Source organism: Nannospalax galili, unplaced genomic scaffold, assembly GCF_000622305.1.
Source record: "Nannospalax galili isolate Female #2095 unplaced genomic scaffold, S.galili_v1.0 scaffold1677, whole genome shotgun sequence".
NCBI lineage: Eukaryota > Metazoa > Chordata > Mammalia > Rodentia > Spalacidae > Nannospalax > Nannospalax galili.
Genome location: NW_008339464.1, coordinates 17,005 through 33,301, shown reverse-complemented (window position 1 = coordinate 33,301; position 16,297 = coordinate 17,005). Strand labels below are relative to the sequence as shown.

General features: G+C 45.3%; 1 protein-coding gene across 1 annotated transcript in view; it reads left to right on the top strand.

The window, feature by feature from the left end:
• Positions 1-12,894: 12,894 nt before the first annotated feature.
• Positions 12,895-16,297, top strand: part of LOC103735076 (ferritin heavy chain-like) — an 18,801-nt gene continuing 15,398 nt past the window's right edge. Inside the window, 2 exon segments of the mRNA XM_008834198.3 lie at positions 12,895-12,915; positions 12,981-13,143. Coding sequence (XP_008832420.1) covers positions 12,895-12,915; positions 12,981-13,143 — 184 coding nt within the window.

Sequence of the window (16,297 nt, the reverse complement as noted above, 5' to 3'; positions counted from 1 at the left end):
GGCCCCCCCCCCGGTTTTTTTTTTTTTTTTTTTTTCAATCTCCTCCCTCCTGATAGTATCTTACCTTCTGATTCTGCGAGCCATATGTCGGACGCACCGCAGAAGGCAGGGGGAAAGCTTTCTCCACCTGTGGTTCTCATCTGACGGTGGTGGTAGGTTCTACGGGACCCTGCTCTTCAGGTACTTACAGCCCAAATCCGCTCACTCCTTTGAAAAGCATAAAATAGCGTCTGTGTTTCACACTCTAGTGATCCCCATGTTTAACCCCTTGATATACAGCTTTAGAAACAAAGAGGTTAAAAAATGCCTTTCTAAGAGCTTTAAGAATCAATGTAAAGTTTGTATTTAATCTTTACTATGGAATGATTGTGTAATAAAATGTGATAAACGCAGTATCACTTAATACTATTTTCATCATATAGCACTATATTTCATTTGCTCCATAGGGGAAAATTATATTACAGAGAACAATGGACTGTGATCCTTCTAGTCACACAAATCAATTCTTATATTTAAAAACGTCAATTGGATGGTCGCTTCCTCCCCCGTTTTTCTTGTTTCTGATTTCCTGATCTTTAGTGTTCCCACTGAACACAATATTTCACCAAAAGCAGCGCATATTTACACATTAGTGAGCTGTGCATTTCGGGGGTCTTGTTTGGTTCTTTCTTCTGCTTTGCTTTAATGGACACTAGTCTTCTTAATATTGTTTTGTGTATTCCGAACTTTAAAAAAGTAGTGTAGGAGCTGGAGAGATGGCTCAGTGGTTAAGAGCACTGGTTGTTCTTGCAGAAGACCTGCGTTCAAATCCCAGCACCCACATGGCATCTAACAACTGTAACTCCAGTCCCGGGGGATCTGACAGCCTCTTCTGACCTCCACGGGCATTGCACACCATGGGTGCACTTACTTACATGCAGGCAATACACGCATACACATAAAATAAAAATAATAAATAATAAATTGTTTAAAAAAAAAGTAGTGCAGAAAAGATTAGTCTCTAATGTAGAGCAAGTCTTTGGATTCTGTGTTTTTCATTTCTCCACCTTTCTTCCATCTTATAGATCTTTTAATTTAGTTAGAGAATTTAATTGATTTAGATTTAAAATAATTATAGATAGAAGTGGGTCAGCGGTTAAGACCACTGGCTGCTCTTGCAGAGGACCGGGGTTTAGTTCCCAGCACCCACATGGCAGCTAACAACAGTTTGCAATTCCAGCTCCAGAGAATCCCAATCCAGGCACCCTGCCTTGACCTCAGTACCAAAAACTGCCTCACATTCTCCTTGACCTCAGTAGCAAAAGCTTCCTCACATTCTTCTGTTTAAAAATAAATCTCAAATAGCAGCAACTTTTCTTTGAATGAAACAAAGCAAAGCAAAACACTCATTAGTATAAATGCTACAATATTCATTTTCTTATCACAAATAATAGGTAAATACAGAAACACAAATATGTGACTCCATTCAGTAGATCCTGAATTGATAATGATAACAGAATGAACAGGAAGCACCTAAAAATAACTCTTACAGATGTGTTAAGTCTGCTGATTTACTGTGAACATAAATATCAGGAAGAACAAAGTAATGATTCAGCTAAAGTTTAACGAGCTTTTACAAGAGGAAAATAAAATATTATGAGCAAATATTTACTGAATGACAGTAACAACACATTATGATCACACACTGAAAAGTGACAACTTAAGTCACATAAAATCAATCTAAAAATTAAGACAGAGAGCCCACATATATTATATATTACATATGCCATAGAATTATATATATGTAAATCAATATCTGTATATCTTTCTATATTATGAAATAAATCCATGGAAAACACTTCAGTGTTTAACAAACACATTTTTGAGTTTGAGATTTTGTCGGTTTGTTGGTTATCTATGAGACAGGGTCTCCCTGTAGCCCTAGATGGCCTGGAACTCACTATGTAGATCAGAACGGCTTAGATACCATATCATACATCAAAGAAGAATGAGGAACAGAATGAACCTGGAGAGATGTTGCCCACCATGTTTCCAAAACTTTATTATTATTTTTCATCATTAATTATTACTTTATGGGGCTGGAGAAATGGCTCAGCGGTTAAGAACATTGACTGTTCTTGCAGAAGACCCAGGTTCGAATCCCAGCACCCACATGGCAGCTAACAACTGTCCATAACTCCAGTTCCAGGGGATCTTCTGTCCTCCATGGACATTGCACAACACGGGTGCACTTACCTACATGCAGTCATAACACTCATACACATGAAATAAAAATAATAAATAAAATATTAAAAATTATTACTTTATAATCATGAGTTTTTTAATTTTTACAAATTTCCTATACTATATTTTGATCACATTTGACCCCCTCCTTGACTGCACTCTTCTTAGAAACCCTATCTGTCATATATATTACACTGTCGTACATATTAAGGGCTGCTGAGTCAAGTTTGTATCCTGGAATGTCCTTTTGTGTGCATCCATCCACTGGAGCCTGGTTAATTGTATTTACCATCACACACCTAGAGAAAAACCAATTAGAACCAAATAGCACTGCATTCATCCCTCTGTTTTTGGACCATTTCCAGTCCCCCTCACTGCTCCAGTGCCCAGGCCTTCTGTGCTAGCTGGTAAGAACCAGCCCATTGCCAATGATCCCTGCGTTATGGGGGGCAGAGCCTTGAAACAGGTGTTTGATTTAGGGATAAGCACTCTGAAACCTGTTTGTGCTGGCTAATCCTGGGTGTCAATTTGACTGGATCTGGGATTAACTGAAATGAGAGCGATCTTCTTGATTGGATCATCTGAAGCTGGAATACACGCCCTACATGTGGGTGTTACCTTCTGATGGCAGCCCATATAAAAGGCAGACGAGAACTCCTGGCTTCTTGCTGCTTGCCTTCTCTCTTGCTGGTGAGTTCGTCTTGCTGCTGTAGACTGAAGACTAACTGATCTTTTGGAATTCATCAGACCTTCAGTGCCAGATCGGGACTACTGAGACACCCAGCCTCGTGGACTGAGCGACTACGGATTCTCAGCCTCTCCAGTGTGGTGCAGCCATTGTTGGACTACTCGGACTCTATCCTGTGAGCTGAGCTGATAAATCTCTGTACATATATATCCATTCTACCGGTTCTGTTTCTTCGGAGAACCCTGACTGATACAGATGCATAAACAACAGTTGTTTAAAGAAGTTTTCTTTAGTGGTGTAGCCACTTGTAAGTAGCCCATGTAAGTAGCCTTGTGCTCATGCTCCTGTAAACAACCCTAATTAAACTCACTGATTCACCAAACTAGACTTGGGTGGAACTGTTTCTTTGGTCTGTTGTGGATTTTTTTAAGGATTTAATTTTTGTTTTTATTTTATGTGTATGAGCATTTTGCCTGCATGTATGTAAGTGCACCCATAAGTGTAATGCCCTTAGAGGTCAGAAAAGGGTGTCAGATACCCTGGAACTGATTTACAGACAAGTGTTAGCTACCATGTGGGTGCTGGGAACCAAACCTGGGGCCTCTACTAGAGTAGCTAGTGCTCTTAACCACGGAGTCATCTCTCCAGCCCCTTTTATTTGTTTTTTTGAGACAGGATCTCATGTAGTCCAGGCTGACCAAAAATTGCTATGTCATGGAGGGTGAACTTGAAATTCTGTTCTTTCTGCCTTTCCTCCTCAGTGCTGGGGTTATAGGCATGTGACACCACCATGCCCAGTTTATGTGGCTCTGAGGGTGACACTCAGGGCCTCATACATGCTAAGCAAGTACTCTATCAATTGAACTACATCGCAGCCCTTGGCTGTTTTGAGACAAGGTCTCACTAGGTAACTCAGGCTGGCTTTGAACTATGTAGCCCAATCTGGCCTTGAACTCATAATCTTCGTCCTTGACTTCTGAAGTACTAGGGTTATAGGCCACCATCCCAGCCCTGCAGTTTCTATTTTACTCTCAGAGGCAAACCTCTTCATGGAAGGTACTCATATTAAAAACAGCTTATTCAACCAACTGTCCAAGTCAGATAAACACAAATTGACTCTTACGCTTTGGTTTGGTTTTCTGAGTGTGTGTATGTGTGTGTGTGTGTGTGTGTGTGCATGTGTTGTGATCATATGTCATGCTCGGGCGTCTCCCTCTACAGTTCTCTACCTTATTTTTAGAGACAGGGTCTCTCTGTGAACCTGGAGCTCACCACCGGCTAGGCCGCCTGCCCAGCAAACACCAGGAGTCTTCCTGTCTCCTCTTCCCAGGATGTGAGGATACAGACACACCACATTTTTTACATGGGTTGCTAAGGTTTGACCTCGAGCCTTCATGCTTCTATGGCAAGTACTTTTCTGACTGAACTGTCTCTCCAGCCTCTAAATGACTCTTCAAAGTCAAGGCCTAGAAGTTACTGTCCCTGAAGGAGTTGATAGCCCCCAAATCTTCTCAGAGCCCTTACTATCAACCCCCAATAAATGATCCCAAATAAAAGTCTCCAAGAACCACTTCATGGTTTAGGCACGAGAACCTCTGCTTCCTGGGTGGTAGAACATGACATTCACCGAGGGCTGCCATTTGGTGTCTGGATCATTCCTCTGAGACTGGCTGGGAGGAGTCTCAGCAGTCAGCTCACCCACTTCCCCTACATGTATCGTGGGACAGAAAAAGCTGGTCCTGTGGGTGGGAAGAATTGGAGAGCTAGAGGGAAACTGGGCAGAAAAGGAGGCCATTTGGGGCCCTGAATAACATCTTTCTTTGCAGTTTTCTTCCGCAGATTGGCTTGAGGCCACGGCTCAGCTCCTGCCTTGGCCCCAGGTCCGGACTGTTGCTCAGCACTAACGCAGAACAGCAGACAGCTCCGGCTCCAGCCTGTGCTGGGAGTGCCTCTTTTGCCTTTTTTCTTTCCTTCTGTCCATTCCTGGGGGCCGATGAGCTGGCTCCTAGGGTGCTGCTCATTTGAGAGCAGCAGAGGTAAAGGGGGGCGAGGAAGGGAGGGAAGCAGAGAATATGAGCCTTTGGTGTCTAAGTGGTGACCTTCTGGTTCCATGGTTACCTGGGGGGCTTGTGAGCTTGCTGTGGGCTTCAGGGCAGAGCTGACTGTAGAGGTGAGCCCTGGTCAGCTGATCTGTGTGTGATGACGTCAAAGTTTCACTTCCTCTGTAAATCCCACTCGCTTGATCTCTGAAGACTTCAGTAATGTAGATCCTCATTTCTCTCCAGCGTCTGGGCTCAAGGGTTGTCTGCAGTGATTCAACTTCAGTAAGTTTAGAGTGTCCCAACCCAGGAAGACAAACTGCAATCTCAGTAAGGCTAACATGCTATAACTGTCAGCAGTGGCAGGGATGGGGACACAGCTCCACACTGTCACCACAGCAGCCTGAAGGGTGCTTTTCAGCAACAACAACAACAACAACACACACACACACACACACACACACACACACACACACACCCGCCATCAAACTCAAGATTCTTGTTTCCATGCAGAAAAGAATTTTAGGACAAACCAGCATGAATTAGAGCTGGGTTTACTGAAGGAGATTTTTAGTACTTATTTAATTTAAGCACAGGTTAAGAGGGTGAGAGAGAGAGAGAGGAGTTTGGGAAGAAAGGAACACCAGAGAGAGTGTGGGCATGGCTTCCTAAGAGAGGGGAACTCCCTTTTCTTTACAGTGGCCATGTATGCCATTTTAGTGGGTTTGAAGCTGTATCTTCAAAGGGTTGCTAAGACCCTAGATGAAATCACAGGGTGCTCCTGAGGGGCACCTGACAGGATTACTACTGGTTAGGCAAAACTACAGATCGAGGAAATGCAGGAAGATAGGATTTCTTCACTGTAAAACAAAGATGATTTGAGATTCCCAGAAAATGAATGAGGCCCTACCCAAGATCTTAAACATGCAGGCCTTAAGCCTGGTTCATTGTTATAAAATGTCTGTCTCTGGGAGATCGTAAGATGGTTCAGTGGGTAAAGGCTCTTGCTGCCAAGCCTGAAAACTTGAGTTTGATACCTAGAACCTACATGGTAGAAAGAGAGAGACCTTTGCATACATGCCATGGCGCACACACACCTGTCCACCCACCCCCTCACACAAAATAAATAAGAAATTTTTCGGACTGGAGAGATGGCTCAGCAGTTAAGAACACTAGTTGTTCTTGCAGAAGACCTGGGTTTGAATCCCAGCACCCACATGGCAGCTAATAACTGTCCATAACTCCAGTCTCAAGGGATCCAACAGCCTCTTCTGACTTCCGTGGGCATTGCATGACACGGGTGTGACAGAGAGTGCCCCTCAGACCCTCCCCCTGGCTTCTGAGAAAAAGCTGCCCTCCACCTGACTCTGGAAATCCCCTTCATTTTTCAAACCCTTTCCTGGTATTTGTTTATGTTTTCTATGGAAATGGTCTGGGGCAGAAGAGATAGAACGTTCTGCCCCAGGTAAGCTAGCCAATGGCAGTATACCTGATACATCTGTGTATGGTCTCTATGGAAATAATCTGGGGCAGAAGAGAAAGAACATTCTGCCCCAGGTAAGACAGTCAATGGCTGTATAGGTAAAGTCTCTGGAAATCAGCCCTAGATTGTTCCAATCCTTTCCTGGTTATTCTGTGTATAGTTTCTATGGATATCCCCTGCTTTGTGGTTTTTGTGGGTTTTCCGCTTAAAAGCCCTGCATTTTCACTATTCGGGGTCACAGTACAGCTCCCGAGTCTGTGTCCCCAGCTGGTTAGCCTCAATAAAGTGCTTCTGTTTACTGAGACTCAGTATCTGAGTGGTCAATTTGGGGAATTCCTCGGACCCCGAACAGGTGCACTTACCTACAGCAGGCAATACATACATACACATAAAGTAAAAGTGATAAATAAGATTTTAAAAATCTTATTTAAGGCCAGGCGTGGTGGCACAAGCCTTTAATCCCAGCACTCGGGAGGCAGAGGCAGGCAGATCTCTGTGAGTTCAAGGCCAGCCTGGTCTACATAGTGAGTTCCAGGACAGCTGGGGCTACAGGGAGACCCTGTCTCAAAAAGACAAAAAAAAAAAATCATTAAAAAAGATAAGTAATTTTTCAATCTATAAGTGAAAGAAATTTATATTTATGTCCATAGCAACTTTCAGAGCAAATGTTAACTGTGCTGGAATTCTTGTTTCTCAGTGACAAGAGGCTTCAGTCAGACTCTGGGGTGAGGTCTTTCTTTCCCTTCCAAGGTCCCCATAATTTTCCCTTTCCATCTTGTCTCAAAACAGGTTGACTTAGAAATTATATGCCTAGAAAGGCTTGGTGGTGCATGCCTTTATTTCCAGCATGCCAAAGGCAGAGGCAGGAGGATCTCTGTGAGTCTGAGGCAAGCCTGTTTTACATAGCATATTCCAGGCCAGTCAGGACTACGTAGTAAGACCTTATCTCAAAAAGAAAGAAAAAAGAAAGAAAGAAAGAAAGGAAGGAAGGAAGGAATAAAGAAAGAAAGGAAGGAAGGAGGAAGAAGAAAGAAAAAAAGAAAGAAAGAAAGAATAAGAAAGAAAGATGATGTGTTTAACTATAATTCGACAATAAGTTTCCAGTGGCATCTTCCACGGGTCCTGGACAGTAGCCTCCAGTGCTCAGTGTCCTCTAAGTCCAGTTGCATTCACTCTGAGTCACTTTTTTAGGTGCCCCAGCTCTGTGTTACAGATTCAAATGTTGAGTTAGGGGTGATCCTTGGCTTCCTAGCACAGAGAGAGACAGCATGTCCTCCAGATAGACGGGGAAGTTGGATAAGGAGAATGTAAGATGAGACCAGTAAGAACCAGAGGAATCAAAAGGCAGAGACAGCAAAGGCAAAGGGGAGAGACAGTCTCTCTGGGGGAGGAGACAGGGTTGGAGGCTGTAGGAAGCACTAAAGGTGCCCCACCCAAGTCACGATCACTAACCATTCTTTGTATTCCCTTCCCACCCCATGTGTGCGATATAATTGCCATTGGCTGACAGGAGCCACTACACGGTCATTAACCCCCCAACCCTGCCCTGCGCCTGAAGACAATGACTGTGACACTGGGCTGCCAGGGTCCACCCTCTGACCTCCAGGAGGAAGGCCTGCTTTAGGCTCTCCAGGGATCAGGCTAAAGTCAGACTCAAGCCAAAAGCAGCCTGCTGGTGTCCCTGCCCTGCCCTGCCCTGCTTCCCCTTCCTTTATGGGTTTTGATCCTGAGCATTCTCCTTCTATGAATCATTTGTCAAAGAATCTCCATGTCAGGTTTTGCCTCTAAAGAACTCAGGCCAATTAGGGTGAGCAGAGGACGTGCAGAGGACCCTGCGTGCTGAATAGCCAGAAGGGGCTGACAGGCAGCCCGCAACCTGTTCTTGATTGCTCTCTTTGGAAGTTCAACAAGCCAGGCGGGCCAGCCTGCTTCTTCCAGCTGGGGGTTCCCGTTGGAAACAAAGAAGAGCTTAAGGTGGATTTGCTCTTGGGAGTGAGTCTTTGGCTTTAAGCAAAGAGAACAGCAGGTGTGGATCCTGCTGCCCCAGAAAAGCCTCTGTTGGGTGGAGAGTGCCCCATCTGCCTGGCAGAGTCAACAGAGAAGTGTCCGCTCCTTGTTGATGAAGGTTCTTAAAGGGACAGAGGCAGTAGGGTACCTCTCACCACACAGTCAGCCTGGCAGGAAGCTGTAGAAGGGGAGACAGACAGAAGGCAAGGCTGTCTCTTCACAACTCTACTCCTGCCAAGCCTCATCTTCAGCCCAGGGCAGCAGCGAGGGGGTAGGAGGAAAGGGCAGCGCTAGCCTCACCCTGGACCCAGATGAAGCCTGCGTGAGAACAGCCCAAACCAGCCAGTCAACCCAGGCCACTCTTCCCTGTGCCTATACCTAAGGGATAGGACGTGCTCCCAGAGGATGCCTGGCTTCTCATGAAAGCAAATCTCAGCAGAGACTGGATGAGGCAGCACAGGCCCTGAGAACTGAACATCATGATTTTGTGTGTGTGTGTGTGTGTGTGTGTGTGTGTGTGTGTGAGAGAGAGAGAGAGAGAGAGAGAGCTTACAGGAGTCAGTTCTCTCTACCGTGTAAGTCCTGGGGATCTGTTAGAAATGAAAACTGAGGTCTAAGGACCCCACTGATACATCACAAAATAAACGCATGGAAAAAGTGAAAATAACTCAGCAAGGCAACTTTTACTTTTACAAAAGGGTGTGTTGAACCATTTGGATCCAACAAGCATACCCAAGTTGGAAGTTTGATAGGTTTTCATCCTAACCCAAGAATACCGGGTTTTCCCCCACTGTCTGGCATTCGACCTCACAGTCTTTCCCAGTTGGCTAGTTTTAAAGGGAAATGAAGGAGAGGGAAACGGGTGGGCAGTGCTGGAGTGTCAGGTTCAAGCTCTAAGGATGCAGCGGGGCCTTTTTGAAAGCAAACGTTTTGTGTTTGTGAGTTTTTTGAGGCAGGGTCTCCCTGTATCCTTGGGTGGCCTGGAACTCACAAAGATCTGCCTGCCTCTGCCCCCCAAGCACTAGGACTAAAGGCATGTGCCATCCCGCCTGGCTAGACAAAAGTTTTATAAAGTGGAGGAGATTGAAAGATTTGAATTCCTTGTGGGGAAAAAAAATAGGGGGAGGATTGCAAAATAACATTGCAAAGGTTACATTCCTGTGATCATTCTTTTAGTAGAAAATATCTGAAATCTTTGTAATTATTTCCCTCAGATGCAACTCAGGTTGTCATGTTTACACAGCAAGTATTTTACCCACTGAGCCGTCTAGCTGGCCCTGTTTTGTTGAGACAGTCTTACTATGTAGGCCATGCTTGCCTCAACCTTGGCCTCCTCCCTTGGCCCCTGGAGTGTTGGGATTACAGGCATGTACCTGTCATACTTACTATTCTTCTTTATTTGTTTATTTAAGATATGAAAGGGGCTGGAGAGGTGGCTCAGCAGTTGAGAGCACTGATTGCCATTGCAGAGGACCAGGGTTTGACTCCCAGCACCCACATGGTGCCATGTTAGCTTGGACAAACTGTAGTTATCTTAGCAGGGGCATCCTGAGCAAGGATGAAGGATGAGAAGGAATTCCTCAGAGGAACAGAGTATAAACTCCAGAAAGCAGTCCTACTACTGATGGAGAACAGAGGATGAGGAACGCAGCATCGGGAGCTGTGGGGAAAGCTGGATGGTTCAGCACATAACACTAGGTTAATGGGAGAGCCCTGTGGTCTCAGAGACACCCAGACACCTCCTCATGCTGTGGACCAAGATGCCTCCCAAAGGGACTGTAGATTCAGATGTAAAGTGAAACAGGCTGGAGATGTAGCTTGCCAGCATGGGCCAAGCCCTGGGTTCCAGCCTCAGTATCACATAAACTGTGGCGATACACAGCTGCGATCCCAGCACAAGGTAGAGGCAGAAGGATCAGAAGCTCAAGATCATCCTCAGCTACACAGTGAGTTTAAGGGTGGCCTGGGATGCAGGAGCCCTTGTCTCAAAAGAAAAAAAGGGAAACTGTGCAAATACTACAAGAAAACAAGGATAAAGTATCCTATAATTTGGGAGTAAGGCAAACTTTCTTAATTCTGACAATGCTCAGAAGAAAGAAGGAGAAAGATGCACAAGTTTCAAGGCACTGGAGTCTGTATGGCCAAAAACTATCATGTAGTTACATAAAGATTATATAAAGATAAAGAAAATAATAAAAAAAATTGAAAGGGGCTAGAGAGATGGCTCAACAGACAAGAGCACTGGTTGCTCTGGCAGAGGACCTGGGTTAGGTTCGCAACACCCACGTGGCAACTAACAACCATCCATAACTCCAGTTCCAGGGAATCCAACGCCTTCTTCTGACCTCCATGGGCATTACATGACACAGGTGCACTTACATACACGCAGACAATACACTCATACACATAAAATTAAAATACTAAATAAAATAATTTAAAAGTTATAATAATATGGGCTGGAGAGATGGCTCAGCAGTTAAGAACACTTGCAGCTCTTGCAGAGGATCCTGGTTCAGTTCCCAGCACTCACATCCGGTGGTTCACAAATGTCTTGGGCTATTTTTAGCCCCCTAAATAGCCATTCCTTGCACATCTCTATGTCTGTCCTAACATCCTATGACTAACAGACACAATCTTTTGGAATGTATTAACTTAACAAAACCCTAGTTTCCATTGGCTAAAAGGATGAGTGTTTCAAATAACATCTGAGGCCCACAGCTGAGATTTCTCTTTCACTGTAACCGCCTACTTGATGTCTCCACCAATGGATTTGAAGTGTCTTGACTGATGACTTTCTTTGTTCTGTTACTATAAAAACTTCATCAAACACCACGTTAGAACATGGAACTTGGAGTGACCTAAATCTGTATTCATAGGCCATGGTCACTCATATTTGGCCCCAAAATAAACAATCTGTTACCCCCTTTAAGGTAAGACCTATATTTTTGAGTCAACATAGTAAAGAAAAAGACAAATGCCTCAAAGCTGTGAATATATACCCAATCTTGCTTATAATAAAAGAAATGCAATTTGCACCAGAAGTATTTCTCACTGATTAGATTAGCCAAAATGCAAACATTTAACAAAATGTTCTCCTATCTGGGCTGTGAGAAAACCAGCGTTGTCACACACAGCTGGTGGGAAGTAGGATGGTGTCATCCCTGTAAAAAGGAACTTGGCAATGCTTAGCAAGACTGCATGTGCGTCTGCCCTTTAACCCGTATCCCACTTCCAGGAAACCATCCTAAAGCTCCATGGCAAACAATACAGAAAGTCCCAGGGATCAGGCTATTTACTGAAGCACTCTTTGTAACAGCCAAAGCTGGAACGAAGCCAAATGTTCAAAATAAGAATGGGGACATACACAGACGCCACACAAAGGACTACTCTGCAGCCATGAAAAGAACAAGATCTCCAGAAACAAGCACAAAGTGATCCCCAGGGCACCTTGCTAAAGGGAAAAAGCATGATGGAGGAGAGTGTACATGATATACTCAGAAACAGGTGTTCATCTAGAAAGGCAAGGCACAAAATGCAAATGTGAAGTATAAATATAATCCTTATAAACACTGGAGGTTTAAATAGAATCGCACACAGAAGAGACTCTAGATTCCTTTAAATGTATCTTAGTTTTTAGACTTGATTACAATTTTGTATGTCTTACATAATTATAAAATCATGTGATTATAAAGATAAATTGTACATTTATTTATTTATTGAGTATGTGTTGTGTATATGTGTGTGGGCACTTGGGCATGTAGAGGTCAGAGGACAACTTGTGAGAGTTGGTTCTCTCCTTCCACCATGTGAGTCCTGGAGCTCAAACTCTCGTCATAGGCTTAGTAGCAAGCACCTTTACCCACTGAGCTATCTCGATGGCACTAAATTAAATTTCAAAAACAAATCTCCAAGCCAGGCATGGTGGCTCATACCTTTAATCCCAGCACCTGGGAGGCAGAGGTAAGCAGCTCTCTTGAGATCAAGGCCAGCCAGGTCTACATAGCAAGTTCCAGTCCTGCTGGAGCTACAAGGAGACCCTGTCTCGAAAAGAAGCCAAACACACACACACACACACACACACACACACACACACACACACACACCTCACACCTCACACACAGAAAACTTTTTGAGACATGCTCTCACTATGTAGCCCTGGTTGGCCTGGCACTCACTAGGTAGACGTGGTTGGCCTAAAACTCCCAAATACTGGGATTAAAAGTGTGCGTCTCCCCAACCATTTTGGGGAAGAAGGACTTAAGGAGAGGGACAGAGGTAGGGCCACACTGGACCTGTGGGGCACTGCAGGGACTGGTGTGATGACTGAGAGGACTCATGAGGCCTGAAGGAAGGATGCCAAGGGGTGAGACCTCATGTGCCTGCTCTGGACCCAGGGGCAGCTGCTAAGCAGCAACTGTCTTCGAGGTCAGTGAGGTCGACTTGGGACTGGCAGCATGAAGGATAAGGGCAGCCAGGTCAGGGAAAGGCACCTCAACCAACTCTCTAAATGACCTCTTCCCAGCTCTCATTTCCCCGTCAGGCTGATGACTGGCTAGATGCCCTGAGCATCTGGAATTTGCCCTCATGGCTTCTGGATGGGCTTTATCGGGCTCCATTCATGGTGGCTAATTGCTGCTTGCTGGCTCAGAGGTTCCAGAGGAGTGATCGATGCCTGGGTTCACTGCACACCTGCCAACAAGCAGGTGTGGCAGGCAAGGTGGCTATAAAATCTATTCTCAAGGAATGTGCTAGATGAGGTCCTGAGGGCACCCAGAATGCTTATTCATGACATGGGGAGGGGAGCTTAACGGCCATGCGCACGGTGATAAATGACTCATTAGCCAAATTCGTGACTGTTCAAACATCACAGATTACACTTACACCTAGACAGGGAAGGACAACCACCCAACACAGCCTCTTTACGCTAACAGGAGACACAGTAAACACGAGGTGGGGTGTGGCCGCACCCACATAACCTGGTATATTGTTCTACTGTGAAGTTGGTTTTTTGTTTTTTAGGTAGACTAGAAAGAGTAGACTAAAATACTGGCAAGAGAGAGAGCAAAATAAATAGCCTAAACCAGGAAGACACTTCTTAGCAAGTATGACACACTGCTTAGACCGTATGCACCACACTTCTACACAACCTTCAGTGTGGTCGGTCTGTTTATACTGGCATCGCCACAGACGCGTAAGTAAATGTCACCAGATAAGAGGAATTCTTCGGCTCCACTAGAATCATCGTACAGGGCTGTCACACAAGTCATCCTTCACTGACCAAAATATAACGTGGTGCACGGCACTGTGTGCGTTGCTAAATCTTTCATAAGTGCTACATTTGTCCCAAACCTTCTTTCTCACCTCCCCCTTTGCCTCCTCTCTCCTTCCCTCTGCAACCTTCACCCCCTGTGCTTTTGCCAGGAAACCAAAGACTGGCACATGACCCCCCACACCTTTTCATACCGTTATAACCATGTGTAAACTCCCTCACGGGAACCAAGGGAACACATCCGGTATTGAATGCAGGGCCTACCCAATGCCAGCCAAGCACTTCACTGCTGAGCTACAACCTCAGTCCTCTTTTCATGTTTCATTGCTAAGGTGAGGCAGGATCTCACTAAGTTACCGAGGCTGGGCCTTGAATTCACCCCGTAGCCAAGTCAGATCTCGAACTTTGGATTCTCCTGCCTCAGCTTCACAGGTAGTTAGGATTACAGGCCCGTGCCATGGGGTAGGGCACAAAATGCCATTTTAAAATGTTAGTTGAGGGGCTAGAGGAGTGATGGCTCAACCCTCAAAAGCACTTGCTGCTCTTGCAGATGACCAGAGTTTGGCTACCAGAACCCACATTGGGTGGCTCACAATTGCATGCAACTCCAGCTCTAGGCTTGTAACCCTGGCCCCAGGAGATCCAATGTCTTCTTCTAGTATCCCTGGGCACCCGAACACATGTGCATATACTCACACACAGAGATATGAATAAAAATAAAATAAACCCTTCTTATGTTAGTTAAGGGGCTGGGAATGTAGCTCACTTAGCAGAGTGCTTGCCTAGAATGCACAAAGACCCAGGTTGGCTCCCCAGTACCATATAGACTGGTGTAGTATCACATGGTCAACTTGATTTTCAGCTACACAGCAAGTTCAAAGCCAACCTGGGGATACATGAGCCATCGTGTCCAAAAATCAATAAAACAAAATGTTAGTTAAATGACTGCATAAAAGTATTAAATTAGTCTCAAAGGCTCCTTCCAGGCTTCACCTAAGAAGGGCTTAGTTGACACTTAGGTGTGCTGGCTCACACAGGTAATCCCAGGTGGAGTCAGGAGGATGAAGAGTTCAAGGCCATCGTGGGCTACATGAGATGCGCTCTCACAGAAACAAAAAACAAAAAAAGGTAAATTGATTGGAATTTTTATGGCAAACAATAGAAACCATCTGCCGCTGAGTGTGGGGTGTAGGCAGCTCTAATTCAGCACACAGCAGCGGCAGAAGGGAGGAACGGGTCCCCAGAGAAAACTCTAGAACCTAGAAGAGGCAGTAGCTATGGATCTGGAGAAATCACCAATTCCAGAAGAAAGGAGAAAAACTGGGCTCCTTCATTCTGATGCAAACATGCACACCCACAATATCAGAAAATTAGGTGAACGGGTTGGGGGGGCGCAATTAGAGCTATCTAGCACCAACTGATGATTCCAGAGAATTTTCAAGGATGGAGAGGTCTTCAGAGGGGGACAGAATATCATTCATACTTCTTAAAAAACAGAGATGCCCTTCCGTCAGGAAACTTCTGGGTTTGACTCAGGCTAACAAACTTCTAAGCTGAGGTCAAAGGCCTCAAACAAGAGGTGGGTGAGTCCTCTGCATAGAAAGCCTGGGATGGGACGGGCTCAGGGCCCTGGCAGCTGATTTCAGAACAGGTCACCCGAAGCTCCCCTATGTGTGATGTACTTCTGTTTCAGAGATGCCTGACTCGGAGGAACTTTGTATGGTTCTCAGCTTTGTATGGCCCTGGAGGTCTGAGGGGCCAGTCTTGGTCCCCGATAATAGTACACCCCTTATATCCCTTCAGGCCTCAAGAGTAGGTGTAGGCTCACCTGACCTGTTTGGGGATGCCACTAGGCAACAAGTGATCTCAGGCCACCAACCCCAACCCCACTCGCGTGTCCTGCTAGACCAAGCTCGGGGGATAACTCAACACCAAATCCACTGTCTGAATCTTGCTCTGAAACCCTTCACTGTGGGAGACCCTTCATTGTAGCTTCTAAAGAACCACAAAACTGTGCCAGTGAGATGGCTCAGCAGGTGCAGGCACCTATGGCCAAGCCTGACAACCAGAGTTCAAACCCCACATGGTGCAAAGAAAGAACCGACTGCCAAAAGTTGTCCTCTTCAGGCACACTGCGGCATGTGTGAGCCCAACACACACACACACACACAAATGTAATTTAAAGATTAAGAAAGGACCACAAAACTGGGCTAGAGAGACAGCTTGGCATGAAAAGGTACCACGCAGCCTGAAGAGCAAAGTTCCACCCCGAGAGAATAGCAGGAAAATGGGACTCATCTACGGCAGAAGTCATCTACGGCAGAAGTTGCAATGTATCTCTAGGGCAGGATGAGCCCTGGAGGGGTGTTCACGTGAGAAGGGCAATGCTAGCTTTTGCTTTTATAAGGCTGGGAAGTAGGAAACGAGGATTCTGGGACACTGGTAGTGGCTCCATGATGACTGAGGCTTCTTCTGTGTATAGTGCAAGGTCTTTGAGATCCTAATTCTTTCATAGGGCACTCAAGACTCCTCTCCTCTGACCATCTGCTGGCCCAGCTAGACACACTAATTAGCCAGGATGGCACCAA